The following is a 23,629-nucleotide window of genomic DNA, read 5'->3' as shown; positions in this document are numbered from 1 at the left end:
TGTCCCTTGCACACTGACCATTGCAGTGCTCATTGCACGGTGACCATTGCATGGTGACTGTTGCACGGTGCTTGTTGCACCATGCCCATTGCAGCGACCATTGCACAGTGCCCATTGCATGTTGCTAATCGCATAGTGCTAATTGCACGGTGCCCATTGCATGGTGCCCATTGCACCGTGCTAATTGCATGGCGCTAATTGCACGGTGCCCACTGCACGCTTTCAATTACCTGGTGCCCCTTGCACGGTGCCCGTTGCAGGGCTGTAAATGCAGGGTGCCCATTGCACGGCGCTCGCTGCACGCTTCTAATTGCCTGCTGCATTGCGTGCACTGCACGGCCCTGCTCGCTCTGATGCAGTGCGTGGTGGCCTACACTGCATGGTGCATGGTGCATGGCTGTGTACACTGCATGGTGCACGGTGTGGCTGGCATGCAGTGCACACTCTGTGGGGTGCTGCACATGTTCCAGCCCCCCTTTTATCCCCCATTAACGTCCAGGCCATGCTCCTGGGTGTCCCGGTGCACAGCAGGGCCATTCCCCTGCACCCAGGCGCCCGCAGCACGCGGCTCCACGCTGCCCAGGAGCTGCAGCAGCGCCAAAAAGGGGAGAAAAATCCCAGAGGCAGGCAGCTGGAGGAGTTGCAGACACCGCTGCGGGCAGGGGCAGGGCTGCTCTCAGTCCTCTGGGCTGGCTTCTCTCCCTGGTGGCTGCTCAGCTCCGTTTGTTGGGTCCCACCGCGCCCCCCAGCCCCGTCCCCCTTTGCCCCGAAGACCCAAGGGAGACGCGGAGGCAGGAGCTGGCGGCGCAGCCGACCCTTTCTTTATTCCTGGCAGAGCAAAGCAGCACCAAGCAAGCAGCACCGGGCGGCGCAGCAGGGGACGGGCACGGCGCTGCCTTGGGCGTCCCGGTGCCGCGCCGCCGCCTCACTTGCAGCCCTGCAGGACGCCCACGGCCTCCCTCACGGCGGCCAGGATCATGCCATCCAGCTGCAAGGACGCACGGGGGGGCTCAGCACCATGTAGCCACCCCGGGGACCCCCGTGCCAGGTCCCCAAATGTCACCCACCTGAGCTTGGAGCCAGCGCGCGGCCCCCGGGGGACCGGTGCCATGGTCCCCGAGGCGGGCAGCGCTCTCCGGGGACAGGAACCGCTGCTCCACACTGATGGTGCTGCTGAGGTTCTGCACCTGCGGGCACGCCGTGGTGGCGGTGGTGGCGTCGGGGACCTGCTGCCTGCCTCAGTTTCCCCAGGAGGAGCCGGGGCAGCGCCTTACCTGGTGCGGAGCCCCGGCGGGGACCAGCACCGCGTCCCCCAGGCACTGCAGCAGGGTCCAGGCGCTCACCCCGCACTCCTCCCGCAGCCGCCGCCGCAGCTCCGAGTCCAGGTAGAGCCCCCCGGGGGTGTCCTCTGCGGGCCCCCCCTGCTCTTGGTCCACCTTGTGCAGGAAATCCTGGATGCGGCCGGCGTCCTCGGCGCGGAAGATGTGCCACAGGGCGCCGGGGCGGCTGCCAGCACCCCGCAGCCTCTCCTGCAGCAGCTCGTCCATGCCATCCTCCTCGGCTTCCAGCTCTGCGGGTGCAGGGGAAGGTCAGGGGGGGTCCAGGGGGGCTGCGACGGGACCCCCACACACACCCCAGCCCTACCGTGCCGCGCGGCGGCGTGCACCAGGACGCTGATGGTGTCGGCTGCCTCCACCGTCAGGTTCTTGGTGCCGATGCTGCCACCCCGGGGCCTCACGCCTGCAATTTGGGGAGCAGGGGGGTGGCACGGCGTGGCCAGGAGGGGCTCGGTGTCCCCCCCAAACCCCTCAGCTCCCCCGCTCACCGTACGCCGCGCACACGCGGGGGCGCAGCCAGCGGCGGCCCTGCTCGCCCCGCAGGTAGGAGGCCAGGTTGAGGCGGCCGTGGGGGCCGCAGTACTCGGGCAGAGGCAGGCTGGAGCTCAGGTTGGTGGCCCTGCGGCACAGAGGGGACGCTCCGAGCTTGGGGACCTCGTGTGGGGACCGCACCGTGTCCCCAAACCCCTGCACCCTGCACCGGAGAGGTTGGCGAGGGCACCCCGGTGGGGTTGGCGAGGGCGCCCCGGTGGTGCCAAGGACGCACGGGTGCAGCCCCCGTGGGGAGGGCACTGCCACCAACTTACCGGCACAGCTGCATGTCCCCAAAGCCACTTTCCAGCTTCAGCACGTCCCCAGCGCCCTGCTCCAGCGCCGGGCAGGCTGCAGGATGGGGGCACAGCGTCACGCACTGGGACCCCCCCCTGCGGTGCCAACGCGCGGCGCGTCCCCGGCCACCGATGCGCGGGGGCGGTTTGCTGCCCCTCAGTTTACACTGAGGGGGGGTTGGATCATCCCACTTGGGGGTCCAGGCTCCCCTTTTGTCCCCTCTGTCCCCGTCCCCTCGATGCTAACCCTCCGGTGGCTCCCGGCTGCTTACTCGGGCTGGCGGCGAAGCCGTCCCAAAAGCGCCCGCTGCCCATCCTGACGCGCAGCGGCTGCGCCCGCAGGTTCAGCGCCTCCACCTCCTGCTCCCCTCCGGGGGGGCAGAAGGATTCGGGCCCCCACAGCCTCCCGTCCAGCCTCTTCTCCAGCCCTGAAACCAGGACGGGCTGCGGGGGGGGGAACCGGGGGTCAGTATAGGGGGGAGAAGCCGGGGAGGGGGTGTCCGTGCGTCGCCACCCCAAAGGGGCTCACCTGGCCCTGCCGCCAGTGCTCCTGGAAGAGGCGGTAGTTGGTGGCGTGGCCGGGGTCCTGCAGCCACAGCAGCCCCCCCGAGGTCAGGATGCAGTGGGAAGAGGGGGTCCCGGGGGTCCCGGGGGGGTTGGGGGGGCCGGGGCAGCTGAGCTTGCAGCCCGCGTGCCTCTCCTGGATCTTCCTCTCCACCACGCGGGCGATGATGCTGTCCAGGATGCTGGTCAGCCGATTGTCCTGGGGAATTTGGGGCGGCGTGGGGGGGGCACAGGTCATCACCCCACCTTGCCCACCTCCCTTTTTAGCCCCCCCCCAGCCTCCCCGTGCTGGTACTCACGCTGGGCAACGGGGGCGCGACGGGGGCGAAGGCCATGCGCACCCCGTTGCGCCCCAGGCACAGCTTGACGGCGGTGGAGGCCAGGAGGTCGCAGAGGGTGGCGGTCTGCACGGCCCCCCGGGGGGGCGGCGGCGGCCCCGGCGGTGACGGCGACCCCCCCTCGGGGCTCTCTGCTCCAAGAAACGGGGGGCAGAGAGACGGGGCTGCCTCCTCTTCCTCGCGCCCCCCTCTCCAACCCCCAAAAGTGCAGCCCCCTCCCCCCCCCCCCGGTGCCGTCCGTACCTTCCTTGATGGCTCTGGCCGTGGTTTCGCCGTTGGTGCTGGGCACGAGGGGGGGGCCCACGCTCCCCAGCTTCTCCTAAAACACCCCCGTGCCACCAAACCATGCGGGGAGGGGGGCACATCCCCGGCACCCCCGCTGCTCCTGGGGGCTGGGACCGTGCACCATCCCCCCCCGCCCCCCTGCAGCGGGTGGCAGGGGGTCGGGGTGCTCCCCCCCCCGAGATCTCCATGTCCCCTGTGTCCCCCCCTACCTGCCTGCCCCCGGGGGGCTCCGCCGGCCCCTGCTCGGTGTCCCCGTCCCCGCAGGGGCAGTGCCACTTGACGTCGAATTTGGCGCACACCTCGTGCAGCAGCCTCCAGAGCTGGGCCAGGACTTGGAGGGGGGGGGAAATAAGAGGGGTCAGCACCCAAGGGAAGGGTTTTTGGGGGTCCCGGGGGGGGTCCTAAGGTTGCTCACCGCGAGTGGGGACGAACTGCGTGGGGATGAGGGCTGCCGGGGCGTGCTCCTGCCCCGGGGCGCAGCGCCGCGGCCGTGCCGGGTCCCCTGCGAGAGAGGGGACACCCCCAAAGTGACACCCCCAAAGTGACACCCCCAGCCACCCTGCGGGGTCTGCGGGGGGGGTGACATCCTAGATCTGGTCCCGTTTCACCCCCCCTGGGGTCCCCGTACCGTGCCCGTCCTCCTGCTGCTGGCGGCGGTGGCACTGGGGGCACTGCTGGAAGCCGCAGGCGGCGCAGCTCCAGTGGGAATTGAAGAAGTGGCGCTGGCAAACGTCACAGAGCTGGGGGGCTCCCTCCCCGCGCCTCCAAGCCGTCAGCCCTGCAAAAAAGCCACCCTCAGCCTCCCCCCCCCGAGCTTTTGGGGACCCCCCCCGGGTGCCCGCTTACCCCCGGGCTGGCCGCGAGCCCCCAGCCAGGCGTCCCTGTCCCTGCGGACGGCGGCGCAGAAGGGGCCCCCCAGCACGGAGAGCAGGTACTTGGCCAGGCACAGGCTGCTGCTGCCGCTCCTGCCCCAGCCCCCGGCCGCCCCCAGCCCCAAAATTTCCCCCTCTGCCTCGTCCACGGTGCAGAAGCCGGCGACGCTCAGCTCCCCGCCGTCCCCGAAGGCGAGCCTGAGGGACCAAAACGGGGTTACGGGAGAGGACGCTCCATGGGGACCCCAAAAAAAAAGGCTCCGGGAGCCCTCCCCATCTCACCTGCGGAAGTGCAGCAGCCTGCAGGTGCTCTCCGGGAGCTCCTCATCCTCATCTTCATCCCCAGGGCTCCCCGCAGCCCGGGCAGCGCAGGCGCAGCAGCGGGGGATGTTTTTGGGTAGGGCGGTGCAGGGCACGCTCTGCAGGCACCACGGCTCTGGGCCGGCCCTGCCGGCACACACCGGGGGTCCTGGGGGGGGCGGAAAAATGGGGGGGGGGATTTGGGGCTGGAACGGCCACGGCACTGCGCACATTGAGGGGATGGAAACTGGGCCAAAAAGTAGGGCTGGAAATTTGGGCAGGGAGCAGAGCCAGCATGGTTGGGGAGCCCCCCATGCGCTTTGGGGACACCACGGATGGGGACAGCCCCCCCGCAGCCCCCTTACCTCCCTCTCCCAGCTCCATCCTCTCCGCTGGGCCCCCTCGGCACCCGGTGCCACCCCGGTGCTCGGTGCCAGCCGGGCTCTCGGTGGCTTTGGCTCCCCGTTTGGCCGTGCAGGCCCCTTCGGCGACGCCGCGGTGCCCGTTCTCGGTGCCGTGGGGGCGTTTGGCCGAGCGTTTGGGCTCTGCAGCCCCCTCGGGACCCTCCCTCCGGCCCCCTTTGCACCTTGGCACCGTCTGCTCCGAGTGCCGCGTCAGCCACGTCTTCTTCAGCTTGGTGTGGATGCTGGGCGGGCAGGGAAAACGGCCCCCGCTGCCCCCCGGGGTGCTCTCCAGAGGGCAGGGGGGGCCCGTGGGGTAGTGCCTGTCCCTGTCCACCCGGGGGTCCACCCGGGGGTCCGCGCCCCCCGGTGCCGGCGGCGAGCCGGGGTTGAGGCTTTGGTGCGCCGGGCGCTCGTCTTTGGGTTTGCACGGGGGGGCGTGGGGCCGTGCGCCCACCCAGGGCCCCCCCGGGGCCACGCTGGGCTGCGGGAGGAGCAGGGGGGCTGCGGTGCTGAGCGGGGGGGTGTGAGGATGAGGAGGGGGCCCCCCCGCTCTGCCATCCCTCCACGGGGCGCCCGGGGGCTCCGGCACCCCCGTGGCCCCCTCCCCGTCTCCGCCGTGCCCTGGCTGCCCCTGGTGGTCCTCGGCCTGGAGGTGGAAGCCGGGCTCCTTTTTCGCGTAAAAATCCTGGGGGGGGGGGAGCAAAGGGGGGGCTCTCAAGGCTGGAATCCACCTGGGGGGGGGTCCCCATCCCTGCCCCTGCGCCCTGACCCCCATCGCGCGGAGCTGGGGGGCGCCCCACGGCCCTGCCTCAGTTTCCCCACCGAGCCGGGCAGCCCCCCCGGTGCTTTTCCCAGCTGATCCCATCCCCGGGGTGTCCCCGTGTGTGTCCCCCCCCCGCCCCATATCCGCGTGGGAAAGGAATGGGGCGCACCCAGGGGCCGCTCTGCCTCCCGCCGCCTCCGTGCCGCCGTGACTCAGCCCCGGCACCGCCAGGGGCCCCCCGGGCGAGGTGAGCAGCCCCCCCCTTACCCCCCTTAGAGGGGGCATCACCCCGTTTTGGGGGATTTTGGGGTCCCTGGGGCTCCTCCCTGCACCTTTGGGCGAGTTATAGGAGCGAGCACGGGGGCGCACCCCGCTCGGGGGCTGCGGGTGCCGGGTGCCCCCACCCCGGTGCCGAAGCCGCTCCCGGCTGGGTTCACCCAAGGGACCCCCGAGGCTGGGGGGGGGGGTAGCAGGGCCCAAACCCACACGGGCGCCCCCTTACCTTGCTCCCCGATCCGCAGCTCCCCTCGAAGGCTCCCGGAGCCGCCTTGCACCTCGGCGGGACCCCCAAGTAGAGGGGCTGCGCCCCCCAAGCCGGCACGTAGGGACCCAGGCGCCACTCGGTGCCGGCGAAGCGCCCATCGCCCACGGGCCCCTCCGGCCCCCCGCCACCAAATCCGGGCTCTGTTTGGGGGCCGGGGGGGGGGAGCAGCGAGGAGAGGAGGAAGGGGCAGCTGCGGAAAGCCGGGGGGTCCCCGTCCCCGCGGGGCTTGCCGGGGCGCTGGGTGTCCGCGGCCGGGAAGGGCAGGGGGTAGCGGTGGTACGCGTGGCTGTAGAGAGCCAGGGGGGCCAGCACGGCTTCAGCCCACCCGGGGGGGGGCTCCTTGGGCTGCCCGTTCCTGGGCGCCAGCAGCAGGGGCAGCTCGGAGGAGTCTTTGGGGTGGCACAGGGCGTCCCGTAAGCGCTGCGGGGCCGGCGGGTAGGGGCAGCCCAGCGGGAAGCCGGCCGGCTCTGCGCAACCCTCGGAGCCCCTCCAGGGGCACCCCTTGTCCGTGGGCAGCCCGGGGCTGTAGCTCAGCTTGGGGGGCTCCTGGTAGCCCCCCAGGGCCGTGGTGGTGGCCGCGTTTTGGGGCAGGACCCCCGGCACCCCGCTGCTCTCCAGCCCCCGGGGGTCCTGCGCTGTTTCGGGGGCTCTCCTCCAGCGTGGCACGGCCTCCCCCATCCTCGCCTCGCTGGCCATGGGCTCATGTGGTGCTCAGCGCCGTGCCCGGCCGGCCAAATCCTGCAGGGGGGGGGAGAAAAAGGGGCTTCAGAGTGGGGGGGTGGCAGTGAGGGCACCCCCCACCCTTCCCCTCAGTGGGGGAAACTGAGGCACGGTTTCCGTGCCCCCTCCCCAAGCTCCATCCTCACATCCTGGGGGGGTCCCAAGGGTGCCGAGCAACCCCAGTGGGGGGCACGCAGCTGGAGACGGGGTGTCCCCCCCCCTCCCCTTGCCCTGCACCCCTCCGGGACGCACCCTGTGCCCCCCCCAGCCTGGCCGCGCGCCCGCCCGCTGGCACCCGGCGTGGGGAGGCCTTGCCCTGCGCAGGTATTCGCCTGGAGCCAGGGCCGGGCACAGCTTCCCAGGAGGGTTTGCAGCCAGCCGGGGAGCTCCCGGCTCCCAGAGGCCCCTCCTGGGAGAAATGCCGGCGGGGATTTGCTGGATTAACACTTCCCTGGGAGCCGGGCCACACACGCACGCTTCGGAGCCGGAGCCGTCCCTCGCCGCGGTGCCAGCCCTTCCCCAGGGGCTCAAAGCCATCCCCTGCCCTCCACAACCCGGCTCCGGGGCGCTTCGGGTCCCAGCCGGCTCTCCAAAAAAGCTCAGCCGGCTCCGGGGTGGGACGGAGCCACCTCAACGGGCAACCCGGGGCCGTGCCGGGGGCAGGACGTGAGCGCCGCGCGGCCCCCAGCGTTCCCGTCACGTCCCATGCACACAGAGCCGAGCAAAGTCCCCGTCCCCTGCTGCTGCCCAAGCCCCCGCTGGGGGCACGGAGCCGGAACGGGGCACGGGGAACCCACAGCCACCTCCCCTCCCCTCCCCAACCCCGCACCGCGACCCCAACGCGGCTCCCTCCCAGCACCCCAAAACCACCGCACGGCGTCCCCAAGCTCCTCGGGGCTCCCCCCTTTTTTTCCCTTTGTCCCCAGGGCAGCATCCCCGAGGCACCCGGCGAGCTACCTGGCACAGCACAGGCTCGGTCCATTTGGGGGGGGACACGCCACCCCCCCCTGGCACCGGGGAGAGGGGGGGGACGGACACACGCGGCGAGCGGCACGGCACCGGCAGCGGGTGGCGGCGAGGCGTCGCGCCTAAACCCACAGACTGAAGGGGTCTGGCTCCGGGATCTGAAGGAGGCAGAAAGCCGCCCGGGCTGCCCTGGGGACGTTCTTCTCCGAAGGCTGGAGCTGGATTTTGCGATCCATTGGCCTGGGGGGCTCCGTGCTCCTCCTTCCCAACGGCCTTCGAGCGGGGACGGGCGGGCGGCGGCGCACGGGGGGCACCCGGGAAGCAGCAACGACGACGGCGACGGCGATGACGGCGAGGGCAAGAGGGAGGGCGCCCCGGCTCTAAGCAGCCTGGGGCATTTTTGGGGTGAGCGGCGAGGCGACGGAGGTGCCGGGCGAGCGTGCAGCCTCGGCGGGCTCCCGCAGCGACTGGGGAGGGCGAGGCGAGGCGCTGGGGTTGCTGGAGACGCCCGGGAATGCCGGCGGGACGCCCAGCCCCGCGGGCACCGGCGGCGGCACGGTGCGTGGCCGTGCCAAGGAGGGCAGGTGTGCTGTGCCCCGCGCGAAGAAAGCGCCCTTTGTTCCAGCGGGGGGGGGAAGAAAACGAGCCGCCCCGCCGCCCCGCCGCCGATGAAAGACGCCGGCCACGCGCTCCGGGCGAAACCGGGCTGGGAGAAACGCGCCAAGAGCCCCAGCCCCGGTGTTTTTGGGGAGTTGTGTCCCGGCGAGGATGGCACGGCCGCCCCACGGGGGGGCTGGCGACCCCAAAGGACACGGTGCTGGGGGGGGGAAACGGCCCCGAACCCGGCACCGCTCGGCCTTGCAACACCGCGGGCTCGCCCCGTCCTGCCGCGCGGCCTCGTCACCCTGCCACCACCCTTCCTCCACCCGGCATGGATGAAGGCAGCGCTCCTCTTCCTCCCCTCTACCCCGTGAGGCTCAAAAGGGACCCAAGGGTGCCCAAGCAGAGCCATGGGCTCCCAACACCAAGGCTGGAGGGGCGCCAGGAGCCAGGTCCCCCCCCCCCGTGCCCACCGGGTGTCCGTGCGCCCCACCGGCCACATCCCGGGGGGGGATTTTCCAGCCTTGGAGGGGGGGGAAGAAGCACGCCAGGGGGGTCCCCGAGGTGAGGACCCCATTTTTAGGCTCTGAACGAGGAACCCACGGCGCTGGCAGTGCCGGAGGGGTTTTATGTAACGTGCCTTGTCCCAGGGACACCCTGCGCGCAGCTCGCTCCGCGCGTTACATAAACCACACGGCCTCCCCCGGCTCGGCACGGCTCGGCACGGCACACACGGCCTCCCCGGGGGGCTGCCGGGGCCGGGGGGGGTGGTGCCGGGGTGAAGGCAGGCCACGAGCAGCGTGCTCGCCACCGGAGCGCGGCTTCGTGCCGGCTCAGCAGCTGCCGCGCGCGCCCCGGCTCCGGAGCCGCGCGTTCAAATGGGGGAAAAATGGGGAGGCAGCGGGGGGGGGGTTTGCTGATGCTGGGGGGTCTCCCAGCAGCCCCCGTCCCTCCCCGGGATGGATAGCGTTTGGGATAGCGTTTTGTCCCCGTGGGAGCCCCCGGCTGGGCTGGCGGCTCCCGGTGGGTGCCAGGAACAGGGAGGGGATGAGCCGGGGAGCGGGGTGTGGGCGAGCCAGCGCCTCGGCGGGATGAGAAGGTGCTGAAAGAGAAGCTCTCCCTGCCCTCCCTTCCCTCCCCGGGGCAGGCAGCAGCAGGGCCAGGGCGGTCCCACAGCGGTGGGGAGAGCCCACGGGGTGCGGGCAGAGGGGGCTGGGGGGCTGCGGGGTCGGGGCGGCACCGGGACGGACCCCAAAAAGGGGGCAGCGTGGCCCCGGGTTGGGTGCGCGGGGCACGGGGTGACTGAGGGGAGAGGGGGCATTGAGACGGTGCCAAGGGATGGATGGAAAAGGGGTCGGGCACGGAGCAGGGTGGGCGCACCAAGGCGGGATGGAGAGACCCCAAATCGCACCCCCCGGCGCGGCGCGGCCCCGATCCCACTGTTTTTTGCCTTAAATCTGAGGGCCTGCGAACACCCCCGAGCCGAGCGCTGGCCAAAAGCAGGCAGCGGGAGGCCGGAAACTCCCGAATTAGAAACCCTGGCATCCCTGCAGGATGCACGGGGAGACGCTGGGAGGATGCCGGGAGGGGGGACCCCGTCCCCAAAACACCCCCTGGCACCGGGGGGGGGGCGGGAAGGGGGAGACCAGGAGGGCTGGGGGGGTCCCCAGCACGGGGGGCGCTGCGGGATGGTGGTCTTGGAGATAAGGGGGACCCCTCAGCCCCCTCTGTGGGGATGAGCAGAGGAGCTGGGGGGGTGCCCACATCCCCAGGGGGGTGCCCACGTCCCCAGGGGGGTGCCCACGTCCCTAGGGGGGTGCCCACGTCCCCTGCCCTGCCCTGGCTGCAGCCGAGCACCCCAGGACCCCCCAGCCCCCCCCCAGGGAAAGGCTCCGCAGCCCCCCCAGCCCCAAAACGCCCCAAATCCAGCTGAAATCCAGCCTTTTCCTCACGCAAAACACACTCAACCCCCCCCCCCAAAAAAAACCCACTCGCCCAGGGTCCCCCTCCAGCCCCGTCCTCGCAGCCCAAGCCCTTCCTCCTCCTCCTCTTCCTCCTCCTCCCTCCTCCTCCTCCTCCTCCCGGCACGCACCTACCTGCCTCCGCCGCGGCTCAGGTGAGGAAGACGAGGGCGCAAGGCAGAGGAAGGCTGCCCGTTTCCCCCCCCCCCCCCTAATTTCCAACCAAACCCCCCCCCCTTTCTTCGGCTGGCCGAGCGCGAGCGAGCGCGGCGAGCTTTGGCTAATCTGCGCCCGGTGCTTAAAAATAAAAATAAAAAAAAAAAATAAAAAATAAAAAAACCCAAAACCACGTCAAAACCTTCAGGAGTCTGGAGGCTGCGGCGGAGCGGAGGGCACGGGAGGACACTCACTCCCACACGAGCAGCTTTCTGGGAATTAGGGCCACGGCCCAACTGCTCTGCCAGCCGCCCGGTCCCCTAAAAGCCCCCCGAAGCCGGCCCTGGGGGGCACAAACGCCCCTCAGGAGCTGGCCCCCCGAGCGGCTCCCCGCAGCCCCGGCCGGCCCTAATCCGCTGCGTCCCCGGGGAGGTGAGTAAAGCGGCGCTAATCCCGCTGCCCCCCCGGGAGGAGAGGCGTTTTCCCCCCCCGGGGAAGGGCAGCCGGACCCCGTTGTGCCACGCTGGGGTCCCCACTGCGGGGACGGGAGGGGAGCCGGCCCCAAAACCGAAGGACCCCCCCCCCCCCCCCACTCTGTCACCTCTCCAAAAGGATCGAGCCCTCTCTCCGGGCAGCTCTCGCTCGCTGCCCACCCCTGGGGGAGGCTTTAGGGTGTGGGAACGGCCCCAAAAGCTCAGCCCTGTCCCCAAAATGGGGGCACCCCGCAGCCAGCCCCCACCCCGGCCCCGTGCCCACAGCCCCCCGGATATTTGGGCATCGCCGCCAGCCCCGGCACGGACACCCCCTGCCCTTCCTCCTCCTCCTCCTCCTCATCCCGGGGGGGGAAACCAGCTGCACAGGGGCACAGCGCATCCTCTGCCCCCCCCCTAGGGATTCCTGGCTAGCCCCAAACACCTCGGCGTAATTAAATTTGGCCCCCCCAGGGCCAAAAGTTTAGGATGGCAGCCAGGGAAAAAGGGGGGGCAGAGGTGGCACCCGCTGGCCCCACAGCACCTACCTGGGAGCAGTCGGGGTCTCCAGCCCCCACCCCGCAGCCGGGGCCCCCCCATGGCTGGCAGGGGACGGGGGACGAGCAGAGGTGGCCCCGGGGTGGGGGGGGCGAGGGGGCGTCACGGCTCCTGGCGTGGGGAGAGGAGAGTCACAAATGGGGACACGGCGTCCCTTGGTCCCTTGGGTGGTGATGGCCCCGAGCAGGGAGCGACGTGGGGGGGCTCCGCTGGGCACGATCCCATTGGGTTTGTCCCCAAAATGATGACGATGGGGAGGGGGGGGGCTCGGTGACCCCGTTTGCGCTCCAGCCCCGGCGCACGTGCCCTGGCCGGGGTGGGGGGAGCTGAAAGGGATCCAAGTGCCAGGGCAGGGCAGGGCCGGGCTGCGTGGGGACAGCCGGGTCCCCAAGGGGCCAGCGGGGAGGAAATCTGCTGGGGGGGGCCGTGGGGGGAGCACTGAGTGGGGAGGGGGGGGGCTCATTCCTCCGGCAGCAGCCGCCGTGTCCTCGTGCGCCCCTTCACCTCGTGCGCCCCTTCCCCACGGCGCTCCCACGCTCCCCACCCACCCTCCTCTTCCTCGCCGCGGGGATGAAGACGTCACGGGGAGGGGGCTGCAAAAAAAAAAATAATAAAGGGGGGGGGGATAAAAGAGCCTTACCTGCCCCCCCGGGGAGACCTGGGGGGCTCTCAGCCCCATCCCACGCCGTGCGCACCCCGGGGCGCAAAGGGTTGGAGAGGTTGGAGAGGTTGGGGGGGGGGTGGAAGGAGCTGAAAAACTGCCCGAAAAGAGAAAAAAAAAGGGAAAAAGGGGGAAAAAAAAAGAAAAAAAAAGAGGCTGCGTTTAAACAACAGCCATAATTATGCTTTTGATACCGTCTGCTAAAAATACAGCCCCGCGCCGCGCGGGGAGCCATGTGTGCGCGGCCTCACATGGCTCCGGGCTGCAGAGGCTGAGTCAGGCAGCGGGGACACGGGGGGGGGACACGGCACCCGGGGGGGGCTGCAGGGGCTGGGGGGGGCTGGTGGAAGGGGGATGTGGCAAGAGGGGTGTCCCCAAAAAAGGGGGTGTCCCCAAAAAAAGGGGTTTGGGGGGTTTCAGGGGGTTTAGGGGGGTGTCGGCATCCCCCAGCCCTGAAAAAGTAAAGGAGGGGTTGTTGGGTTTGGTTGTGGTTTGGGGGGGTCGGGAGGGAAATGGGGGGGTCGAGGTGGGGGGGTGGTGCCATCAGTTGTGGGGTTCAGCCCGTAGCTACCCCAAATATTTGGGGTCACCCCTCCTGGGGCAGGGGGCGCATCCAGCGGGGCGAGGTGACACCATTGTGTCCCCCCCCAGCTCTTGGGGACGGGTGCAAGGAAACCCCAAAAAGTGCCGGGGGGGGCACAGCCCCACCCCTCGCCCCCATTAACACCAGCCCCATGGGGAAAGTGATTAAAGGGGGGGGGCTGCAGCTCCCACAGCCCCTCACAACCCCAGGCACGGAGAGGGCGCAGCACTGCGGGGTCGACCCCTGCCCCACGGAGAGCTTCGGGGACCCCACAAAAAGCTTGGGGGGGTGTCGGGGGGGGGCATTTCCCCCCCCCTAAAAGCCGGGAGGTTGGAGGCGAGGCGGGCGAGCTCAGGTCAGCCCCGTAATTGCTGCGCTGGGGCGCTGCCAGCCGGGGCAGATTACGGCTTTGCTGACTGCAGCCTGGCAGCGGCCCCGCGAGCTGACACAGCTGGGAGCCCCCCCTTGGGGTGGGGGGGGGCAGGATGGGGGCTGCTCGTGCCCCTCTTTTGGGTTTTTATCCCTCGGGGGAGGGGGGGGAAACACGGGGACGGTGCCAAAACGAGGAGCCCGCAGCGGGCACCCCCTCTCCGCGCCCCCTCCCTCAGTTTCCCCAATTTCCAACCCAGCAGGCTCCCACCCCCCCACCATGCCCCCCCCGGGGGGGCTCCCAGCACCCCCCCACCCTCCCCAAAATCCACTCTAGGGTCCACCCCCACCCCACACCCCCCCCCCCAGGGCCGTATCCTTGGAGGAACCGTGCGCCCTAAGCGGCTTTGGGGGGGATTACGGGCAGCCCCCTGGCCCTCGCCCTGTGCACCCCCCCCCCCCCCGGGACCCCCCCCTTTTTCCCCGCTGCTCGAAGTAATCGTCTCTGAGACAGTTTTACCCGGCTAATCCGGCCACCTCCACCTAAGCTGCTCCATGCCCCCCCCCGGGAAGCCCCCCCCCCATCAAGGCGAGGAGCCCGTCACCTCATGCCATCCCGGGCAGGGGGCGAAGCCCCCCAAGGGATGGATCAATGACCCCCCCAACCAAAAAAGGGATGTGTCCCCCCCCTCCCGGGGATGGGGACAGCGATTTCGGAAAGTCTGGAATCAGATTTATTCGTCTGTGTACAAAAAATGCCCCCCCCCACGAGGAGGGGGGGGCGTTAAAAGCCGCGTGGGGCATGGTCGGCACCGGCGCTCCGGTTTCAAGTAGAGAGGGAAAAAATAAAATGGGGGGGGGTCCCGTGGCAAGGGGGGGGGGCACGGGAGGTGTCTTTGGCTTCACGGGGATGGATGGAGACCTGGATGTCCCCACGGGGGCTCCTGGGGGGGGGGGACACGGGAATAAGGCAAAATGGCAAAGGGACAGCAGGGACCCCCCCGGGCACCCCGTGCCGAGGAGGGGGCTCCCGTAGTGTTTGGGGAGGGGGGAGCTGAGCCCCCACGGGAGAGGCGCCGGCGCCCCCCCTGCAGCAGCAATAGGCAATGGAAAAAATGGGGGGGGGGCACAGCTGGGAGCAGGATGGAGCCCCCCAGATCCCCCCCCCCCGGACCCAAAACCTAAGGCACAGGCGGTGCGAGGCAGCGGGGAGCCCTCACCCTGGGGTGTTTTTTGGGGGGGGGGCACGACACAAATCCTGCCCCCCCCCCAGGCGCTGCAGCAGCAAACTCAACAGGTTAAGACTCCTGGCGATGCTTTTTTCCCCCCCCGGCGGGGGGGGGGCGTTAAATTAATCCTCCTGCCCCGTCGCAGGGGGCTTCTTCCGAATCCGACCGCGCACCAGCCGGGAAGAGCCCTGGGGGGGGGGAAAATTTGGGGGTGAGGGGGGGGGGAAAAAAAAAAAAAAAAAAAAAAAGGGGGGGTGAGCTCCTGCTGGGCACAGCCGGGTGCTGGTGAGGGGGGTGCTGGTGGGGGGGGGGCACAATACCTCTTTGTTTTGGGGTTTTTTCTTCACCGTGCGCAAGCTTTGGCTCCGGGAGATGGGTTTGGGGTCGCGGGGTTGAGGGGGGGGCGCGGGGGGGAGCTGCGAATCGGACCAGCGCTCTTCATCCTCCTCCTCCTCTTCCTCCTCCTCGCTGTCACAACGCGGTGGTGCCCCGCGGGGTGGGGGCCAGCCGATGGATCTGGCGCAGCCCCCCCCCGAATCCCCTAAACCTCCCGGCCATGGGGTGCGCAGGGCCCCCCCCGGTCCCGGATCGGCCTCCAGGTAAAGGGGGTCCCGGTAGTGGAGGGGGGCGTCGTCGGGGAGGGAGCGCAGGTCGGGGATGCTGAAGCTGCGCAGGCGCCCGGCCAGAGCGCCCTGGCTCTGTGGGGTGGGGGGGGGAAAAAAAGGATGGGGTTGAGGTGAGGTTGTATGGGGCAGAACGCAAAGCAATGGGGTAATGGTGGTACACGGGGAGCCCGGCCCCATTATGGGGGAGCCTGGACCTATGGGGGAGCCTAATCCCATTGGGGAGCCCCACGAGGGGGAGCCTGGTCCCGTTGGGGAGTCCTCGGCCCCACAAGGGGGACCCCAGCCCCATTGGGAAGCCCCAACCCCACTGGGAGAACCAACCCAAATGGGGGACCCCAGCCCCACTGGGGGAGATCCCAGCCCCACAAGGGATGCCAGCCCCATTGGGAGGGATCCCAACCCCATGGGGGACCCTGGTCCCATTGGGGAGCCCCAACCCCATTGGGGGAGACCCCAGCCCCATGGGGGACCCTGGTCCCATTGGGGAGCCCTAACCCCACAGGGGACCCCGACCCCATTGGGAAAACCAATCCAAATAGGGGACCCCGGCCCCATTGGGAAGACCCCAACCCCATGGGGGACCCTGGCACCACTGGGGGAACCAACCCAAATGGGGGACCCCAGCCCCACTGGGGGGGTATCCCAGTCCCAGAAGGGATGCCAGCCCCACTGGGTGGGACCCTGGCCCCATTGGGGACCCCCAACCTCATGGGGGACCTCGGCCCCATTTTGAAGACCCCAACCCCATAGAGGGGGGGGGACCCCAGCCCAACCCAACTGGGGGGGACCCCGCTGCGCCCCTTGCCCCCGAAACCAGGCGAGGCAGCGGGGAGAACAGACCCAGCGGGGCCGAGCCCGGCCCTACAACCCCTTAATTACCCCACGGCGTGTCCCCCCCCACCCCCCCCACCCCATAACCGTGTCCCCAACCCCCCCCCGCCCCATTACCTTGGCGGCCGCCTGCACGGCGGCGGTGGCGGCGATGTTGAGCCCCCGCTTGCCAAACCTCAGCACGGCCTCGCAGCCCCGCTCCCGCGCCTGGATGATGTAGGTGTCGATCTCCTACGGGGTGGGGCCCACCGGGTGAGTGGAGCGGCCGAAAGTGGGGCCCACAAAGCTAGGGGGGGGTCCACAAGGATCGGGGGGGGCCCACCTGCTCCCTGCGGGCCAGCGTGGGGTGCACGAATTTGCGGTAGAGGAGGCTGGAGCCGCGGGTGTAGGGGGACAGGAGCCAGAGGACAAAAGCCATCTTCACCTCGTAGTAGAAGGGGAGCCTGGGGGGGGGGGGCAAAAAATATTGGGAGGGGGTAAAAAATATTAGGGAGGGGGCAAAAAAATATCGGGGAGGGGCCCCGGGTATGTCCCGATTCCCTACAGGGAAAGGTGTTGGGATGGGGAGCCCAGCTGGCACCCGAAATCTGTCTTCCTACAAGATGTTGCCCCCCCCCCCCCCCCAAGAAGGTGGGAGACCCTAAAAGTGGGGGTAGGCTGAAAAGGGGGGGGCACCCAGAGAAAGGGGGGAGCCCAGGAAGAAGAAAGGGGGGTGAGAATCCCCAAAAAAATAAAAGGGGGGGGGAGAACCCCAGAAAAAAAAAAAACAACTGGGGGTGAAAATCCCCCCAAAAAAAAATAAAAGAGGGGGGGGGAACCCCAAAAAAGAGAAAACTGGGTGTGAGAATCCCAGAAAAAAAGGGGGGGGGAGAGAACCCTAGGAAAAATAAAAGGGGGGGGGGAGAACCCAAAAAGAAAGAAAAGGGGGGGAGAACCCCCAAAAAGAAAAGGGGGGGGAAAACCCTAGAAAAAATAAAAAGGGGGGGGACCCCAGCCCCCAAAAATAAAAGGGGGGGGGGACCCCAGTCCCCCGCCCTCACCAGGAGAGGAAGATGTCGGTGAGGGTCTCGGTGGCCATGAAGAGGGCGAAGACGATCCAGTACATCATCCAGCGCACCTGGGGGGGGGCGGCTGTCAGCACCCCCCCCCCCCAAGATTTGGAGTCTCGGGGGGGGGTTGGGGGCAGCCGGGGGGGGCCCCACTCACGTATTCGCGGATGTTTTTGCTCTTCACGGCCTTGTAGGAGGCGTAGGCGGGGTACAGCATCCCGAACACCAGCCTGGGGGGGGGCAGGCGGCATCACCCCCCGCCCCCACGTGTCCCCCTCCCCTTTTAGGTGCCCCCCCCGGGGTCTCCCCCTTCCCTTTTAGGTGCCCCCCCCCCCATCCCAGGGTCTCCCCATCCCCTTTTAGGGCCCCCCCCCAAAGTCTCCCCCTCCCTGAGGAGCCCCCCCCAAAATTCTCCCCCTCCCCAATGTGCCCCCCCCCAATCCCGCCTCCCCTTTTAGGCACCCCCCCCAACGTCTCCCCCTCCCCGAGGAGCCCCCCCCAGGCTCTCCCCCTCCCCTTTTAGATACCCCCCCTCCCCCAGATCTCCCCCTCCCCTTTTGGGTGCCCCCCCCCAAATCCTCCCCATACCCAAAACACCCCCCCAAGCCCCCCCCCACCCCGCAGTTGCCCCCCCTAGACCCCCCCCCTCCCCAAAATACCCCCCTCGGACCCCCCCTCCCCCATGCCAACCCCACCACAACCCCCTAACAGCCCCCACACCCCGGGGGGGGCACCACCTCCCCCCCCACCCCAAATCCAACCCCCCCCCACCCCAAAACCCCCCAAAACCCCCCAAAAAAACCCAAAACCCCCCCAAAACCCCTCAAAACCCCCCCCAAAACCCCCCCCCGCCCCAATCCCAATTAAACTGCCACCCCCCCCCCAGCACCGGGGGGGCCCACAGGGGTCCGGGGGGGGCCCACAAGAGCCCCCCCCCACTCACAGCACGGCCCGGCTCAGCACCCAGCCCACCATGGCTGGGGGGGGGCCCGGGGGGGCCCGCAGCGGCCCCTACGGCTTGAATGGGGCGGCCGCGGGCTCTGCGCATGCGCCGCCAGCCCAACGGCCCCCGCCGCCCCGCCCCGCCATTCTTAAAAAAGGGGCCGGGGCTACTCTTAAAAGGGCAACGGCGCGGCGTAAAGGGGCAGCGGCGCGCCTTAAAAGGGCAACGGCGCGCCTTAAAAGGGCGATTCCTTTTTCTTAAAAGGGCAATGCCGTTTCTTAAAAGGGCAACGCCGTTTCTTAAAAGGGCAACGCGGAGTCTTAAAAGGGTAACGCCGCGTCTTAAAAGGGTAACGCCCAGTAGTGCCAAGGGTGAGCCCCTCCCTCTCCCACCCATTTTTTATTTGTTTTTGTTTTTGTTTTAAGCCTTTAGAACACGGAAAAAGGCGAAGCAGGCGCCTTCGTGTGATCTCCGGGTTTTATTTTGGTTTCGGGGATGGCCTAACCGTGATAGGAGCAGAGGGAACGGCCTCGAGGTGTGCCAGGGGAGGTTCAGGTTGGAGTTCGGAGACATTTCTTCCCAAAAAAGAGCAGCCGGGCGTTGGGACGGGATGCCCAGGGAGGTGGTGGGGTCACCGTCCCCGGGGGTGCTCAAGGAGAGGTTGGACGTGGTGCCTGGGGACAGGGCTCACCTGCAGGGCTTCTCCAGCCCCCATGGGTGCACTTGGCACCTGCCCCAGGCCACGTTTCCCCCGGCCACACGTCCCCAGCGGTGGCCTTGGGGCTCCCCAGACCCCTGCCACAGCTGCTTTTGGGGTCCCAGCACCCCCCCGCCTCCCTCCCCACTAAAATCTTCCCTCTCCTGCTGGGGAAACCGAGGCAGAGCGGGGTGGCGGAGCCCTGCGTTTAGGATCTGCAGCCGCCTGGGAACAAACCCTCTCCCCGGGCTGCCTGTTCCCGAAAAGAGGCTCGTTATTCGTGAGCTTAATTGGTGGTTTTTCCCCATGCATATGCAGGCGCCCGTGGGACCTGGAAAGGCTCCCCTGGAAAACCAGCCGTGCAGGCGGGGTGCAGGAGCAAACCCCACACCCTGGGGAAACACCTCCCGCTTCCCCGCCTCGGGACAGGGTTTCTGCTGCTCCCCCAAAACGCCCGGGAGAGCCCCGAGCAGGGCTCTCGGCTGTCCTCAGCCTCGCAGGGCCGCTGGGAGGAGGTGGAGGCACGGCTGTGGGGTCACAGTTTGTTTATTTGGGGGTGTTTTCGGTGGGTGCGTGCACCCCGGTGAGGTTGGCACGCTGCGGGGACAGGGCAGAGGGGGCTGCGGGGTGTGCACAGGGGGGACAGGAATTGGGGCTGCATCCTGCTGGCCTCAAGCATCCCGTTAACCTTGGGGCATCCCATTAAACTCGGGGCATCCCAACCATCCTGGGGAATCCCATCCAGCTCAGAGCATCCCATCCACCTTGGAACATCCCATCCACCTTGGGGCATCCCATTACATCTTGGCATCGGAGGATCCCGCTGTTCTTGAGCATCCCATCCAACTCAGGGCATCCCATCCATTTTAGGGCATCCCATCCATTTTAGGGCATCCCACCCAATTTAGGGCATCCCATCCAATTTAGGGCATCCCATCCATTTTAGGGCATCCCCTCCACCTTGGGGCATCCCCTCCACCTTGGGGCATTTCATCCACCTTGGCGCATCTCAATCCACCCCGGGGCATCCCATTGACCCCAGAGCACCCCATTACACACCTCGGCATCAAAGCATCCCATCTGCCTGCCAAAATCCCACTGCCCTCGAGCATCCCACCCACCTGGAAGCAGCCCCATGCCCTGGGACCATGCCATACAGCCCTGGCCCTGCCTGCAGCCCCACAGCAGTGCCCCCATACCCCGTGCCCGTGCTCCCCCCCCTGCCAGCACCCAAGGGCGTCGCTTTGCGGGGCGAGGGGTGTCCCAGCACGCGGCCAGGACGGGGTGGCCGTGGGTGCTGCATATGGGAGGGCAGAGAAAGGGATCTGTGGGTGCACCGGGGGAAAAACGAGGGCAGTGGCTTCCCCCCAAAAAAAGGGTGTGGGTGCGGGAGGGGCGCAGGCACCGGGCTGTGACCGCGGGGCAGAGGACGGGGCTGGCGGGCGCATGCGTGTCCCCGTGCCCGAGCAGCCCCCGGGGGAGGTGAGAGCCGCTTTTTGGGGGCTCTGCCTCCCCCCGGCTAGAGGCTGAGGTCCACCACCACGTGCCGGTAGACCAGCGTGTTGGCCTTGAAGCTGGGCGCCAGCAGGAGCTGCACGTCGGCGGCGGGCACGTAGCGGAAAGCCCGGGGCGCCTGCACCGCCAGCTCCTGGAACTTGACGAATTTCTGCTTCTCCTCTTCCCACAGGTAGACGTGGGTGAAGGAGAAGTCGCTGCCCAGGGCCATGTAGCGCCGCTGCCCCACGGCGAAGGGCTGCATCACCATGGAGCCGCGGGACGGCAGCGTCTGCAGCTCCACGAAGCGCTGCCCTTCCCAGCGCACCACCTTGGAGTCGCCGATGTAGCGGCTGAGGCAGAGGTAGTGCTCCCGCTTCGCCCTGAAGTGCTTCACCATCTGCACGTCCAGCAGCTCGCCCACCTCCCCCTGGGGCGCAAACTGCTTCTGCGCCCGGTTCCACTGGTAAATGACCGGCGCCTGGGAGCTGCTGGCAATGATGAGCCGGGGTTTGCCGTCGTTCTCCACGTACTCCACGTCGGTGTCGCGGTGCCAGGCGTGGAGGGCTTGGTGGGAGTAGAAACCGTTCTGGTCGAGGCGGTAGAGGCTGGTGGAGCCCGCCTTGGAGCTGTCGGCGATGACGAAGTACCACTCGCCCTCGATCTGGAAGGCCTCGATGTCGTTGGGCTTGCGGGTCTTCTGGCTGTCGATGTCCTGGATCTTGATGAATTTGTCCACGGCCGTGTCCCAGCGGTAGATGTAGGAGCCGCCGAAGAGCTGCGCCACCACCACGTAGAGCTGGCCCTGGGCCACGATGGGCTTGCAGTGCACGGCCGAGTGGGCTGCGGGGCAGGGACACGTCAATTTGGGGGGGACACCAGGGGACAAAAAGGGGGGGTTTTCGGGTGCCGACCTTACCGGGGATGCGGTCGAAGTCGCGCAGCTTGCGCTCCACGTAGTCCCACTTGAGCACGGCGCAGCTGCTGGCACCGGGCTGTGCCAGGGCCACGTAGAGGTCGCTGGCGTAGGTGTAGGGCTCGGCCGACACCGCCTGGAAGGGCAGCACCTGGTGCACCACGAAGTCTGCGGGGAGAGAGGCGGAGGTGAGGGCGCGGGGAGCCGAGGCGGGGCTGGGGGTCCCCCTTACCCCCTTACTGGGGGTCCCCGTACCCGTGGTGATGCACTGGAAGTCGCCCAGCGCCAGGTCCCGGATGCGTTGGCCCTCGAACTGCCCGGGGCTGCTGCAGAAGACGGCGGGGACGGTGGTGTTGGTGCTCTCCATCCACTCCACCAGCCACTTGATCTTGCAGTCGCAGGCCAGCGCGTTGCCCCGCAGGTCCCTGGGGAGAGGAGGGCACCGAGTCCTCCCCCTGCCCTGCCCGAGCCCCAGCAGGGACCCCTTTATCCCCCAATTTGGTGGGCAGAGAGGTGCCCGCGGGGTCGTGCCCCATAACCCTGTCCCCATCCCGGTGTCCCCATCCCAATCGTGGTGTCCCCGGTGTCCCCAGTGCCGCGGCAGCCTTACAAATCACTCAGGATATCCAGAGGTTTGAAGAGGTCCCGGGGCAGCGTCTGCAGGTTGTTGTTGGCCAGAGACCTGGGGACGAGAGGCGCTGTGCCCGGCGGGACAGAGGGACACGGAGCTGTCCCCAATGTCCCCCCCTGGGGACGGGGAGGGGGGGGCGCACGGGGTGCCCGCTACTCACAGGTGGGTCAGCGACTTGAGCCCGCGGAAGGTGGCCTTGGAGAGCGCCTGGATGTCGTTGTTCTCGATGAACCTAGGGCAGGAGGAGAGGCTGCAGGGCTGCGCCGAGGGCACGGGGAGCAGCCCCCACCCCGGGACCCCCCCTCGGGGCCGCCCCCGTCCCCGTCCCCCCCCCCACGCACAGGTACTGCAGGTGCGGGAGGCCGGCGAAGGCATTGTCGCCGATCAGCGTGAACTTGTTGGAGTTCAGCAGGCTGCAAAAAAAAAGGGGGATAAAGGGTCAGAATTTGGGTCGGGGGGGCACCCGGGGGGTGAGGATTTGGGAGAGGGGGGGGGTCACCGGTGTGGGATTTGACCTACAGGAACTGCAGCGAGGGGATGTGGGCGAAAGCCGCCTCTCGGATCTCCGTGAAGGCCGCGTTCACCATGGTCCTGCGGGGAGGAGGAGACCCCGGGGTCGTGATGGGACACGGGGGGGACACGGGGGGGACACGGGGGGGACACGTAGGGGACAAGGGACTCAGCCCCAAGGGCTGGCACCCACCCCATGCGTGCCCTGCGGCACATCCACAGCCCGAGTGTGCGCACACGGACGGATGCGCACGCACCCCTACGAGGCTCCTGCGCCCTGCTGTGCCCCCAGGGACCCCCCCCCAAGCCGTGTCCCCCCGGGACTCTTGTCCCCAAGGTCACAGCAGCCGGGCGGTGTGGCGGGGCCGGGCTGCAGCCCTGCTCCATCCAGTGCCGCGTGCGCACGGGGGACCTGCTGGCACCGCAGGGCACCCCCACACGGGGACGAACCCAGGGTTGGGGGGGTCCCCAGCCCACCCAGAGCTCCCCTCACCCCCCCGAGACCCCCCCCAAGCTGCCCTCGCCCCGCACAACCCCACTGCAGCACAAAGACCGAGGCTGGCCCTGCCCCAGCACCCGCTGCCAACCCTGCGCCACGGGGAGCCGACCGTGTGTCCCCCCCCTCCCCGTCCCCATCCCCATCCCCGTCCCCGTCCCCCTCCCCGGCTACTCACAGCGAGATGACCTCGGGGGGCAAATTCTTGGGCACGGCCTTGGAGTCCACGCAGAAAGCCGTGTCCCGCGTGCACGAGCAGCTCGGGGGGCACGGGGGAGGCCGGGGAGGCCGCCGGCCCCCCGCAGCCCCCCAGAGCAAAGCGGAGGCCAGGAGGAGCAGGAGAGCCGAGAGCTGGCCCCCGGGCATCCTCCTGCCGTGCCGCAGCTCCATCGCCCTGGCCTGCTCCTGCTCCTGCTGCTTCTCCTTCTCCTTCTCCTGCTCCTTTTTTTCCCCTGGTGCTGCTGCCCTGCTGCAGGGAGCCGCAGCCGAGCCCTTTTTTTTTAATTATTTTATTTTTTTTTATTTTGCCCCCTCTCCTTCCTTCCCCGAGGACCCCTCAGCGCCGGGGGGAAGCGGCGGTGCTGGAGGGGGCTGGCGGCAGCAGGGCTGCTGCTCTGCAGCTCTCCATGCTCCTGCGAGCTGCGGGAGGAGGGAGGGAGGGACAGAGGGATGGAGGGATGGATGCAGCAGCGTGACGGCACGGCACGGCACGGCACGGCACGGCACGGCACGGCACCGGCGGGTGGCCTCGGGGACACGTGCCCCCAGGCTCTGCTTTGATTTTTTGGGGGGGTTCTGCCCACCCCCGGCGCTTCACCCCGGCCACCCTGGGTGCTGCCAAGGCCTGGGGGGGGGTTAGGGGTGGTGGTGGGGGGGCGCTGGGCTGCCCGTCCCAGGCACGGCGCTCGCGGCCAACAATGAGCCCAGCC

The 23,629-nt window shown here is 68.8% G+C and overlaps 3 protein-coding genes across 3 annotated transcripts; all 3 read right to left on the bottom strand.

The window, feature by feature from the left end:
• Positions 1-792: 792 nt before the first annotated feature.
• Positions 793-10,676, bottom strand: HR (HR lysine demethylase and nuclear receptor corepressor). Its single transcript, XM_084499660.1, has 18 exons — positions 10,617-10,676; positions 6,193-6,972; positions 4,889-5,612; positions 4,506-4,692; positions 4,198-4,421; positions 3,980-4,129; positions 3,767-3,853; positions 3,561-3,682; positions 3,310-3,385; positions 3,028-3,197; positions 2,694-2,927; positions 2,437-2,608; positions 2,144-2,219; positions 1,826-1,956; positions 1,645-1,740; positions 1,275-1,570; positions 1,068-1,187; positions 793-988 (listed from the first exon to the last, which is right to left on the bottom strand). The coding sequence occupies exons 2-18, from the start codon at positions 6,928-6,930 to the stop codon at positions 926-928; spliced, it is 3,666 nt and encodes a 1,221-aa protein (XP_084355786.1). The 5' UTR covers positions 6,931-6,972; positions 10,617-10,676; the 3' UTR covers positions 793-925.
• A 3,313-nt stretch (positions 10,677-13,989) lies between these two features.
• On the bottom strand, positions 13,990-18,081 carry REEP4 (receptor accessory protein 4). The gene is made up of 7 exons (XM_084499673.1): positions 17,957-18,081; positions 17,171-17,243; positions 17,005-17,081; positions 16,287-16,407; positions 16,082-16,195; positions 14,828-15,205; positions 13,990-14,695 (listed from the first exon to the last, which is right to left on the bottom strand). The coding sequence occupies exons 1-7, from the start codon at positions 17,986-17,988 to the stop codon at positions 14,630-14,632; spliced, it is 861 nt and encodes a 286-aa protein (XP_084355799.1). The 5' UTR covers positions 17,989-18,081; the 3' UTR covers positions 13,990-14,629.
• A 1,100-nt stretch (positions 18,082-19,181) lies between these two features.
• LGI3 (leucine rich repeat LGI family member 3) lies at positions 19,182-23,592 on the bottom strand. Its single transcript, XM_084499669.1, has 8 exons — positions 22,879-23,592; positions 22,214-22,285; positions 22,036-22,107; positions 21,855-21,926; positions 21,674-21,745; positions 21,319-21,488; positions 21,067-21,231; positions 19,182-20,990 (listed from the first exon to the last, which is right to left on the bottom strand). The coding sequence occupies exons 1-8, from the start codon at positions 23,088-23,090 to the stop codon at positions 20,173-20,175; spliced, it is 1,653 nt and encodes a 550-aa protein (XP_084355795.1). The 5' UTR covers positions 23,091-23,592; the 3' UTR covers positions 19,182-20,172.
• Positions 23,593-23,629: the final 37 nt, after the last annotated feature.

The sequence above is a fragment of the Aythya ferina genome, assembly GCF_964211825.1.
Source record: "Aythya ferina genome assembly, chromosome: 27".
NCBI classification, from domain to species: Eukaryota; Metazoa; Chordata; class Aves; order Anseriformes; family Anatidae; genus Aythya; species Aythya ferina.
This window is presented reverse-complemented; position numbering and strand designations above follow the sequence as displayed.